At 30.4% G+C, this 12,120-nt stretch overlaps 1 protein-coding gene across 4 annotated transcripts; it reads left to right on the forward strand.

The window, feature by feature from the left end:
- The first annotated feature begins 4,634 nt into the window (after nucleotides 1-4,634).
- On the forward strand, nucleotides 4,635-8,552 carry LOC131168739 (60S ribosomal protein L2, mitochondrial-like). 4 transcript variants are annotated; one of them, XM_058141491.1, is made up of 4 exons: nucleotides 4,635-4,737; nucleotides 5,437-5,478; nucleotides 6,419-6,573; nucleotides 7,778-8,552. In XM_058141491.1, the coding sequence occupies exons 3-4, from the start codon at nucleotides 6,468-6,470 to the stop codon at nucleotides 8,290-8,292; spliced, it is 621 nt and encodes a 206-aa protein (XP_057997474.1). In that variant the 5' UTR covers nucleotides 4,635-4,737; nucleotides 5,437-5,478; nucleotides 6,419-6,467; the 3' UTR covers nucleotides 8,293-8,552. The 4 variants fall into 4 exon arrangements, with proteins under 4 accessions (XP_057997474.1, XP_057997475.1, XP_057997477.1 ...); XM_058141492.1 differs by having other exon boundaries at nucleotides 4,709-4,796; XM_058141494.1 differs by lacking the exon at nucleotides 4,635-4,737 and adding an exon at nucleotides 5,974-6,047 and having other exon boundaries at nucleotides 5,146-5,478.
- The last annotated feature ends 3,568 nt before the right edge of the window (nucleotides 8,553-12,120 follow it).

The raw sequence follows: 12,120 nt of genomic DNA on the forward strand, positions 1-12,120 counted from the left end.
TCCTTCCTTGTACTTGGCTGCATCTAGCTTTAAGTAGTCTATCATCTTTGCTTTATCTTTACTAGTTGTTTCAGTCTCTTATGTAAGAAATGTAGGGGCTACAGGGATGGTAGTGGTACATGCTCTCTTGTAACTCCTTCCATGAGATTTTTAGTTCCCATGTTGGTTAAAAAACTTTGGGGGTGCTGCTGTAGAGGGTACATGGGATATGGGTTGAACGGTAGGAAGTAAGGTGGGTAGGGCATGAAAGGAAAATATTGGAAATAGCCCATAAAACTAGGGTTTCCAAAACTTCTCTATTGAGGATATTGATACACGAACCCATACTTTGGTCCTAGCCACGAAGGAGATACAAATTCTTACTCATCTCCTCCCTCTATAAAATTATCTTCTCCCACTCTTCCCATACCTACAGACTTAGGATTCTCATGTTATTGGGAAAAGCCATGAGAACTCCTTCATGCATCTATAGACATTCTGGGTGCATTTACAGTCTCCCTACTGACTTCAAAGGACCTTCTAGAACCTCTTGAAGATGCTCCCCTTCCACTTCTTCTTACTCTCTCCCTAACTATAGGGTTGACAAGTAGTGCTCCAATACACTCATTCTCATGTGAAGTGCCAGTCAACCTAGCAGCCTCACATTTCTGAAAGAAAAAAAGAAGTGTTAAGCACATAAAAAGTTCATGTGGAGCCACATGAACACGCAACATATCATCAAATATAGCATGAAACGTAACATACACATAACATTCATCATATAACATATAGGGACTCAACTCTAATGGACATGTTTCTTCCTAACTATGTTATTTATCATACCTCCTTTCACCTCTTATAGCCTATCAATCTCCTATCTTGAACGGTAGCTATCCTCGGATCCTTAACCTTTCGATTCCTTTAAGCTTAAACTTATAAATTAGACCTTAGAAAGCTATATAAGGTCTAAAACTCTATACACATAATAAACATCTTATTCTAGGCCCTTAGGAACCATGAAACCATATTTTAAAACCTTAAAAAAAAAGGGCGAAGAAGTCAAGCAGAACCTATTTCGGCTATTGAAATCCTAAACTTTGGCTGCTGAAGTTTCAGGCTTTAGATGGCCTTTTAGTCTAGTGCTGACTATGGCTATCGAAGCCTTGGACTTCGACTGTCGAGAAACTGCATGCTTTAACTGCCGAAACCATGATTTTCAGTAGCTGAATCTAGAAATTTTCATAATTTTCAAGTCAAAAACCTGTAGATTCAAACTCCTCAAAAGCCCTAAACTCATTCCAAAGTTCCAAAACATAAACCAAACACATATACACATCTCTAGAGCCTAAAACAACTTCAAATCATACTTAATTCTCAAATACATTAACCAAAAATTAAAATCTTAGGTTTTTCCCAAACCTAACATAACATATATAAGGATTCCCTCAAATCCATTAAGAGGAACTAGCCATTTAAGTCCCATAACACTTAAACATGACTAAACTAATGATAAAAACATGAAATTTCAACATAAATCACAAAACTCTAATCCTAACATGCATAAACTTCCCAAATCTCATCTTAGAAACAACTTTACATGAAATTGATGTTGTAGAAACCTAATTTCTCATCAACGTGCTTGGATCTACCTATTAAATCAAGAAGAAAAGAAAGTTACCTCTTTTCTTAGAGCTTGGAGGTGAGAGAACTAAAGGTCCAAAGCGTGATCTACTCTCCCATGCTTCCATATGGAAGAATTAACCTCCAGATCTTGAAGAACCCAAGGAAATCTCTTCAAAGAGCTCCTTGTAGGCTCTAGCAGTTGAGGGAGAGGGAAGAAAAGAAACACACAAGTGTTTTAGTAAAAAAAATGAGCTTTGGTCCCTTTTTATACCCTCACTATTAAGGGACTTTCGATTGTTGGAAGCCTCAATTCTAGCTGCCGGAGTCCATTATGTCCAAAAAGGGATTTAAATTGGAAAAGGGACTTTGGCTATTAAAAGTCCATCCTTTAATTGCCGAAAGTCCATCCTTTGGCTATTAAAGTTCCTTCTGCTCAAAACACGCACTTAAAAATTTTTAGCAAAGAAAACCTTTAAAAAATTTTCATTTTTAAATACTTTTTGAACACGTCAAACACACATATACACCTTCTACCACCCTTTCCTTCATTGTCGAAATCTTCCAATTTGCCAGAATATTCCATCTGTGATAGAAATTTAGATGTCGGGAAATGGTGGGTGTTACACTTGAAAAAGTATTCCAAAAATCCACCTCAAAATGGTACTGAATTATTTAATCTCCGATATGCTTCTTTACAAAATGCAATTGAACGTGCATTTGGAGTATTTAAGAAGTGATTTCCTATAACTGAAAGTTCAACAAAGCCTAACTATGGTGTTTCAACTCAAAAGCTCATAATTTTCCATGTTGCATTTTGCATAATTACATAAGAGGTGTTGATGCATATGATGAATTACTTGCACAAGTTGATGCTGAACTTATCATTCATAATGATGATTCAGAGGAGTATCATGGTACTAGGGAAAATAATGAAGAAACTAGGAAAGGAGAGTTGATTAGAGATTCCATAGTAGTTGATATGTGGGCTGCTTATAACGAATGATTTTCATTTATGATACGTGTGCTATAATGACTTGATTGTATTATTGTTGATTATTTCTTTATGTTTAAATCTAACTTTGAGTTTGTAAAAGATATTGTTTGAATGTTGTTCTTAAATTTGTTGTATATATTTTCTATCATTATTATTTAGTTATCAACATGGGAAAATGAGCAAATGCTTTGGATGGAAATGGCACATGTGTTTGGACAAATGCAATGGATGATGCTTTAATTGATACTTTTATGAATCAACATGCACTTGGAAATAAGGTTAGGGGAACTTTTACCACACATGCAATAGATAATATTGTGACTGACATGAAAGATAAATTTGTCGACAAGCCATTAAATAAGGAAACTATCCACAATCGTATGAAAAATTTAAAGAGATAATTTGCTAGATGCTATGATGTTTTTCAAAATGGAATGAGTGGTTTCGCTTGGGATCCAATTGAAGAAATGTAGAATGAGGAATTTGAAGTGTGGGAATATTTAATTCAGGTAAATATTCATAGTTTTCTTTGTCTTTTCTTATTTTTTTTAATTTATTCATGTTCAATCTTGATATAATTTGTGTGATTTTACATTTATTGTCCAAGCCTGATGCTACTGAATGGAGGAATAAATGCCTTCATAATTATGTGAAGTTGGTTGTGCTTTATGGAAAAGACAGGACTACAGGAAATAAAGCTAAGACCGCAACAGAGATGAGAAGAAGAATTACCCGCAATAGAAGAAAAAACTAAGGTGGGCCTAGTGCAATGACCATTAATGATATAGATATTGGAGTTTCTCAAAATAATATGAATTTGGAAAATTTTGATGAATGTGAGTATGATGATCAACATAAAAGAACTCCTGAAACACCTACATCCAATGCACAATTTGAAGCTCCAACAAATGCACCATCTGAAGCTTTAACAAAGAAGTCTAAAAAATCCGAAAGTGATGAAGTTTTAGATGTCTTGAAAGAGGGGATAAAAAAAATTGGCTACTACAATTGATAAGCTCACAAATCCTATTCTAATTTTAGAGAATGAAATTTGGCAATTAGTTAAAGACATGGATTTAGAACGAGGCATGATTGAGAATTTTGATTGAATGCCCATGGGAAGAACGCAAAAGTGTTTTGATGATGATGATGTTTGTTGATAATTGAGGACAAGATTAACTTTTCAACCTGTATGGACTTTTTATATATTATGGTTGTATGATTTAATATTTGGCAATATTGACGTTTTATATATTATGGGTTGTATGAATTTAATATTTATTAGTATGAAATTTCTAGATATTATGTGTTTATATGAATATTAATTTTATTAAGGAAATGAAGATAATATTATATTATTAGCTAGTTTTTTTTAACATATTAAAAGAATGAATTTGTTGATTTTGTATGGATATATTGGATACCATTTTCAGGTGGTTGAGTTATAGCAAGTGAAAAATTATATAAAAGGAAATAAAAAATATCCATTCATATTTGTTTTGAAATAAAAATATGTATATATATGTGTGTATGTTTAGTAGGTTAATTGTAACGAAAATTTTGGACCGAAAATAAGTTAAAGTGTGAGTTAAGTAAATTGACAGGTTTTCTATAGCTACTTTTTTTTTTTTTTTTTCTAATTTTCAGGCTTTAAGTTTTAGCCTAGGATTTTGCCTTATATCTTCCAAAAAAAAAACCCTAGCTTACCTAGATTAGACATTAACAACTATACTCTGATTTTTCCTTTTAATTTAAATATTTAAAATTTAAATCTTTTTTTATTAGTAATTTGACTCCGTGAATGTTGGAACTCATAATTTTAATTTGATACCCTTACAAGCATTCAATATGTGGAACTTTCAAATTAACACTATACTCATATTATAAATGAATTAAGATTTATAAATTTAAAACAGTTAAATGATATTTTGATATTTTAGTAATTTTTCTGTTTTATTTTAATATTCCATGCCATCTGACTAAATAACAAAAGAAAAAATTACTGTACACCGTACAATGCCGTTAAATTTCCAAACGGAGGGTTAATTCCTAATCAATTCCACGCTCTCTTGCTAAACCCCGTTGGGCTCTTCAGTTAGAGCGATTCACTGAAGCTATCCTTATCTACTATTTGGAGTGATGTGAGTGTTTCAGTTCAAAATTCTCCCTTTTGGTGCCGATTCATCCTAGTGTTTCGCTGGTTGCTGTTCAATTTATTCATGCATTTATTTGTTGTTGTTTTTTCATCTTTTTGCATTTTATTTTTAGCGTTTCTCCAAAGTTATAGTAATTTGTCGCTTGAGAAGGTTCCTATAATGTTATACCCTCTGCTTGCAGTATCAGCGTTGATCCTGTGTACATTTCTTCTTCAATCGCTGGACGTTTAATCTATTATTTATTTTTGTTTGCATTTGAAGCCGAATTGCATGGCTTTGTCTAGGTTTATCTCTATAATTTCACATTTTATGCACCCAAATTTTAGAATTTTTTAATCTGGGTTTGGATGTTTAGTTTATGGGCTTCTTAGGTTTTTTGATATATGTAAGATGACAAGTAACTTCGTTTCCCTATGGTGAGAACTCTGCATTGAAAATTCAGGAGATGTTCCATTTGACAAACCAATTTGGGTATTTAGATCTTAGCTATTGAAGCTGCACGAGCAATACCTTATAAGTGATGAGAATTGAGATATGATTTTCTTTCTTTTTCTCTTTATTTTTGTAGTGAGTTTGTTCTTGTTTCCTATTGGAAAGATGAGTTGTTTGCACATTCTTTTGTTCGTTTCTTTTCTCTTTTTGATGTGGGATTTTGAGTTTCACGTGTCAAGTTTTGTTTTTCAGGGTTCAAGGAAAGTCTTTGATTTTGGAGATTGTTTTTTAAAGGTTGGTGATTAAATAGTTGTGAATTTGTTTTCCCACTGCCCCTCCTATGCATATGTAATCTTAAGATTTGTTATCTTTATTGATAAATGATGACAATTAATAACAATGGTGAATGATATGTTTTATGAGTTTCTTTTACGATTTATTCCATGAATTAGTGTGTGAGAAATTGTATCTATAATTTATTTATTTATTTTGTTGTTTTTATAATCTTGAATTTTCTTAGTTCTTACAGATTTTTAAAATATTTTTGGATCTGATTTGGGGTATCCAACCCATTTGAGCTATTTTTTTATTAAATTTCCAGCAGATAAAAACAAAAGGGTATGGAATAGCATGTGGATAGTGGTAATCAGATTTAATATATACAGGTAATAAGAAATAAATTATAATAGGGTTTGGGTTTGCCTAGTTCAAATTCATGGGTAGCCTACCGAGTGTCATTCTGTGCCCACTCAGTACTCTCGTGTGTGTCTCACCAGTCATCCCTCTCAGCTATCTCTACCTCACTCGTTCAGCCTCTCACCGCTATAAGTATCAACCCAATTGCAGTCTTGCCTGTCTGTCCGGTATGTCACTTGATTCTATTTTTCTTTTTCTTTTCAATTTAATTCTAATTTCCTGATGTTTCTTTTATGTTGATTCAATGGGTATGTGCCTTTTATTTTTAATTAAGCTCCAGGGGGGAAATGGATTTTCCATATTTCAATATTGCTTTTGATTGAAGCTTATTCAACCTTATTGTGCCTACTTGATCATTATAAAAAATCTGTCCAAAGAGCTCATAGAGGCTGCTCTTGAACTGAGTTTTGGTTCATTTTGTTATTGAATTTTTCAATTTTATTTACACTACATACTTGCATGTATGAACGAAATGAAACTTACTATAATTGGTTAAATATAAACTACTAAACTTGTTTGGCTGTATAACCATTGGCAGAGCGCTAAAACCCTCACTCAGAAATATCTGACTCATCAGATAGGAACCAATGGCTCTATGGAGAGCTCGTGCAGCTTCATCACCTCTCTTGAAGAGGCTTTTGCAACCTGCTTCTTTCCCTTCTATCAACAACGCTTTTTGCAGTTTCTCCACTGGTATGCTTACTTTGTTTCGCACTGTTCTTAATTTCCGCTTACAATTTCTATAATATCTTCTTATTAATTTGAATTGTACGGAAAATTTGTGTTTGTCAAAAAGGGAAACCTGGATCTGTTTGATCAACTTTCTACGATCATTTTAGTGATGAAAAGGGTTTTGGATTGGGGAGTTTCTTATTTGTCAGTAGAGGAAACAGAGATAATGCATGAAAAAGGCAAAAAAAAAAAAAAAAAAAAATCAATAATACAAGTTGGTTAACCACAAATGTAATTGATATAATGTAATGAAAAATGCAAGAATGATAAATAAGAATTATATTCCGTTATTCTCTGTTACAGTATACGTTTTACTACAGATTCACTAATGTTTCTTTTATTTTAGAATGAGTAGTTTAATGTCGAATTCATTTGCTGTTTAATTGCTGGAAAACTAAGGAAAAAAAATTTTGAAGCTTGTTATTTTTTTATGTTTTCTTAATGAGTTAGTAGTTAGAAAAGTATTAAACTTTGCATGTTTTTTCTACCGTGATCTATTCCTTTAACTTTATCAATTTGTTTAATAAATGAGATTAAGTTTTCAATAGTGTCTACCAAATCTCAAGGCAAATATTGACATAAATAGCTAATTTGAGTATGCCTCTCTGAGCCATAAGAACTATGAAACCATGATTTTTGCAAAATTCTTTCCCTCATAGAGTTCTTTAAAATGCCTTCTGGAATTCATATTTTGCAAAATGTTATCATCTGGTGGCACTTTTAAATATAGGAACCCAGTTCATTCAACCTAGAGAAGTCAATCTCAGTGCGACATTAACACAAGCACAGGCTGTTCATTTGACGCGAGTGGAACAAAATCAATAAAATGTGAATGGAAATTGATAAAATTAAAGTATATGATACAATTGAAAAAAACAAGTATAGTTCATGGCCTTATTTGAAAAAGGAGAAGAAATTTACCAATTTCTTTTTTTTTTTTGGGAGAAGAGAAAAAAGGGAAGAGCGGGGGTGGGGCGGGGGTTGAGTTTGAATATTGAGAGATGATAGCAAGTGATTAAGAGCAGTTTATTGTTTAAAATAAGTTTGCTGTAAAGTTGAAAGCTTGATTTTTGTTTTCTTGAGATGCTTTCATAGCAGAAAATAAGAACATTTTGTTCTCTCTCTCTCTCTCTCTCCTTTTTTTTTTTTAAATTAATTTTGACAGATGTAGCTCATACTTCATTGCGGGACAAGATGACGAAACAAATGGTTCACCTTGATATCAATTTACAAGTAGGGACTTGCATGCCTCTGGCTTCTATGCGTATAGGAACATTAATCCACAACGTTGAGATGAACCCAGGTCAAGGTGGAAAATTGGTTCGAGCTGCAGGAACTTGTGCCAAGATCTTGAAAGAGCCGACATCAAAATACTGTTTGGTGAAACTGCCTTCAGGAGCAGAAAAATTGATTGATTCTCGGTGCCGGGCCACAATTGGCAGAGTCTCAAACCCTAGCCATAATACTCGAACACTTAAAAAGGCTGGGCAGAGCAGATGGTTGGGTCGAAGACCAGTGGTTCGAGGGGTGGCAATGAATCCAGTTGATCATCCTCATGGTGGAGGTGAGGGTCGCAGCAAAAGTAGTGGCTCCTTTGGAAGGGTGTCACAAACACCATGGGGCAAGCCAACTAAATGTGGCAGGAATCAAGAACGCAAGCGCAAAGGCAAATTTAAATGATCTTTTTTGTTTGGTTCCTAGATTTTGACAGGTGTCTTTAATACAGTTATATGTATGTAGCACCTGTGGTTTCGCATCAAGAAAATTTTCAGCTTTATTTCATTAGGTGAGGGCTATCATTTTACATTTGGTATGCAGATGCTCTTGAAATTTCAATAGGAGAATCACTTGGGCAAAGTAAAAAAGAATTGTTTCTCAATGGATGTTTGCGTATATTTGTATGAATCTTTGGTTATTTTAGCGAGCTATTATCTTCACAATCTTTAGCTTATGTATATTTCTCAAGACAAAGGGATTGTTTGGATTTTATCATACAAAAAATTATACAATAAAATATATATATATATATATATATATATATATATATATATATATATATAGTTAATTAATTAACTACTACAATTTATTTCCATATTGATTAGTAATAAATATCTCATTTGCAACCTCACGTCATTAGTAAATCTTTTATCTATATATAATGAATGTATAATTTATTTAAGGGAGAATTTATTTTTGCAACCTAATTTATTAGAGTCATAATCTAGGGTTATGCACAGTTCTTTGGGACCAAATCAAATTATTGAATTGAAGTTATTTTGATATTTTGATTTGGTTTTAGTTCATCACTGAGAACCTAATCAAAATCATATCGAAATCAAATTGAAAATCGAATTTACACGTATATTTGTCTTTTTATAATTATATTTATATCTTATAATTAAATATTATATAATTAATAAATAATTAAAATGTATATTATATGATATATTTAAATTAATATATTATATAATATACTTAATCCTAAATTATATATGTATTTTATAGTTAAAGATTATATAATTTAAAAATAATTAAAATATATGTTATATAATATTTTACGTATAAATAACACAATTCAAAACTTAAATATTGATTCAAATATGATTTTTTTAAGAAAATAATTACATAAAATGTTTTAAGAATCAAGAATCGAGCTAGAATTATATCGTATAAAATCAGAATCAAAGAATCAAAAATCGTATCAAATTGAAAACGAAATAATAAAGAATCAAATCAAAATCATACCAAAATTTCAATTCGATCTGATACCTAAACAGAACCCGAACCAAACAGAAACCGCACACTTCTATAATCAATTTAGTAAATAATTTATAAAAAGACTAAAACACCCTTAATTAAATTTTTTTATAAATAAAAAATTTTAATTCAATTTAAGATAGCTCTTTATATTACTATCCTGTATTATATCTTGTTACTGTACTTAGACAAAAGAAAAAAATAAAAATAATAATTTCCTCATTATTTAAATTTTCAAATTAATAATTTTCTCCTTTATGCAATTCTATCCTATTTTCTTAAAAAAAAAGTTTTTTAAACATTCTGCACATTAAAATCTTTTAAAAGCAATTTTTTTAATTAATATATACCATTTCATATTCAAAATTCATAAAGCATATCTGTCTCTACTTACATAAACATGAAAAGTTAATGTGAATATGATATTTTTATAAAAATTGTTTTTTTTTTAAGGATTATTATAAAATTTTGCCTACTAATAATTAGATTTTTATTAATATTAGTAATTTATTTAACAAATTGTGGTAATTTAAACAAAAAGTTTGATTTGTTTCAAAATTATTAATTTATCAAGAGGTGAAAAATTATAGGCTGCAATTTTTTTATATATATATATATCCACGGTGCTGGTTAGGTTTAGAATCAGATCGGAATCAGCTCCATCAAAATCAATAATAGAATCAATTACCAATTCATTATCTTGGGCTGGCCTCTAATTAGTATTTTAGGGGCCCATTATGAACCTCCTCATTTCTTAAACTGAACCAGATTGAAATCAATAATTCAATCTAAATTAATTTATTTTTTATGTATTAGAATCTTAACGCACCACGTGTTGCGCAAATTAGACACTTTTCTGGCTCTCTTTCCAATATGATCGCGGCCAGCAACAGTTAAACTATCATTGTTAGACAATTTTTTTTTTTTTTTTACCTTCTAGTTTTCCTTTTTTTTTTTCATATTTTAAAATGCAAATTTACAAATATCATTTTAAAAAATGCAAATTTACAAATATCATTTTAACTCCTTCCAATAGTCATTTAATGGTTACATTCAGAGGGTGTTTGGAGAAGTCAAAAAATTGATATTTACCAATAGATACCTTTATATTTTGCTAGCTAAATACTTGTACTATGCACAAGTTTAGGTATAAATTAATACTTTTATATTTAATATTTCACTTTTTTATTAAAAATATTTTAAATATTCTTTATATAATTTGATTATTAAAATTTATAGTATGTAGCTATAATATTCTCATTTTAATATTTTATTTTTAATTCTTACATATCTAATTTAGATGTTTCAAAAAAATTACATTTTTTACACTTTTTTACAATCTATTTTCTATAAAAAAAATAAATTAATTAACATAAAAAATTAAAATAAATGAAAAAGATTAAAAAAAAATATAGAAGTGTCATTACCAAGATTAGTAAATAAATGATCCTGAAAATATTCAAATTTAATTGAATAAATATAGTTACATATTTTGTAAATTTTAGCTATAGTTGTAATATTAAACTAAATCATCATATTTCTTGGTTGATAAATCATGGATTTGATGATGTGGACGCGGAGGTTGATTCTCATAATGTTGTCTTATCTATGAGATCTTCTGATGAGAATCAAACTGAGTTTGGTAGTGTTATCTTGGATTGCAAATCTCTTTTACAACAAGGAAGCAATTATTGCATAAGTTGGGTTAGTCGGCAAGTCAATAGAACAACTCATGCTATTTTTAAAGGTGCCTTAGCTTTTGATAGCCATTTTCTTTAGATTAAGCCCCCAAGCTCATGTGTTTGTATTATTGAGAAAGATTGTGATGAATAATGTTGTACTTTTCTTTAAAAAAACCTGCATTATACTTTTTAATTTAATTGATAACAACAATTATGATAATCGATTAGCAATCAATATTATGAGAAAAACAATAACTTTTTTTTATTAATTAATTATATAGGCTACAACATGTATTAATCTTAAGAGTGTGAACTTTCTGACAAAGGAAATAATTTTGCAAAGTCAAGTACAATAATAAAGAATTAAATAAGGCAATTTTTATTAATTAGGCCATAAATTAATTAGATGGCTATAATTAAATATAAATTGAAGAAAATTCTGTTAAAAGAGGTGAAAATTATTCAAATTAAATTAATTAAATTATAATACTAAATCAAATTATTTTTTATTTTAAATAATAATAATTGCAACATCCACTACTTTCCAATGTTAGAATTCCTGTCATAGATGGGAAATTCTCATGAAACTTAGGATTTTTATGGACAAAGAAAATAGTGGTGAGTTTCATATGTGTGCTAAGATGTGTTTAAGAATGTATATGCTTTGTTTGTTGTAGCCAAGTTAAGAGTTTTAATAGTGTTTGGGGTAGAAGTAACTTTAAAAGTTGAAAGTTGGACTTTCGACCGGCGAAGTCCTTTTTTACTATTGAAAAAGCCCATTTCAGTTTGAATTTCAAAGGAAATTGGTTCTCTCTCTCTCTCTCTCTCTCTCTATTGCATATAAAGGATCTTTTGGTGTGAATTCTCTTTGAATTGAGGTTTTGAGAACTTGAAGGCTTGATTTTGTTAGGAAGCTCAAAGATTTCAAGAGTTTTGAAGTTTTCTCCAACTTCCCGGTCAATCTTGATTCCAAGGGAGAAAGGTACTTTCTTCTTTTAAATTGATTTTTCAATGTGGTTTTAAGTATGTGTACATGGATAAGAGTAAGTTTTTGGGCTTGCAATTAAGA

The sequence above is a fragment of the Hevea brasiliensis genome, unplaced genomic scaffold, assembly GCF_030052815.1.
Source record: "Hevea brasiliensis isolate MT/VB/25A 57/8 unplaced genomic scaffold, ASM3005281v1 Scaf11, whole genome shotgun sequence".
Classification (NCBI taxonomy): Eukaryota; Viridiplantae; Streptophyta; class Magnoliopsida; order Malpighiales; family Euphorbiaceae; genus Hevea; species Hevea brasiliensis.

Bases quoted from the DNA above. Each gene is read 5' to 3' on its own strand.
- LOC131168739 (XM_058141491.1), top strand. From the start codon at position 6,468: ATGGCTCTATGGAGAGCTCGTGCAGCTTCATCACCTCTCTTGAAGAGG. The intron at 6,574-7,777 runs GTATGCTTACTT...TAATTTTGACAG, and splicing joins TTTTTGCAGTTTCTCCACTG to ATGTAGCTCATACTTCATTG.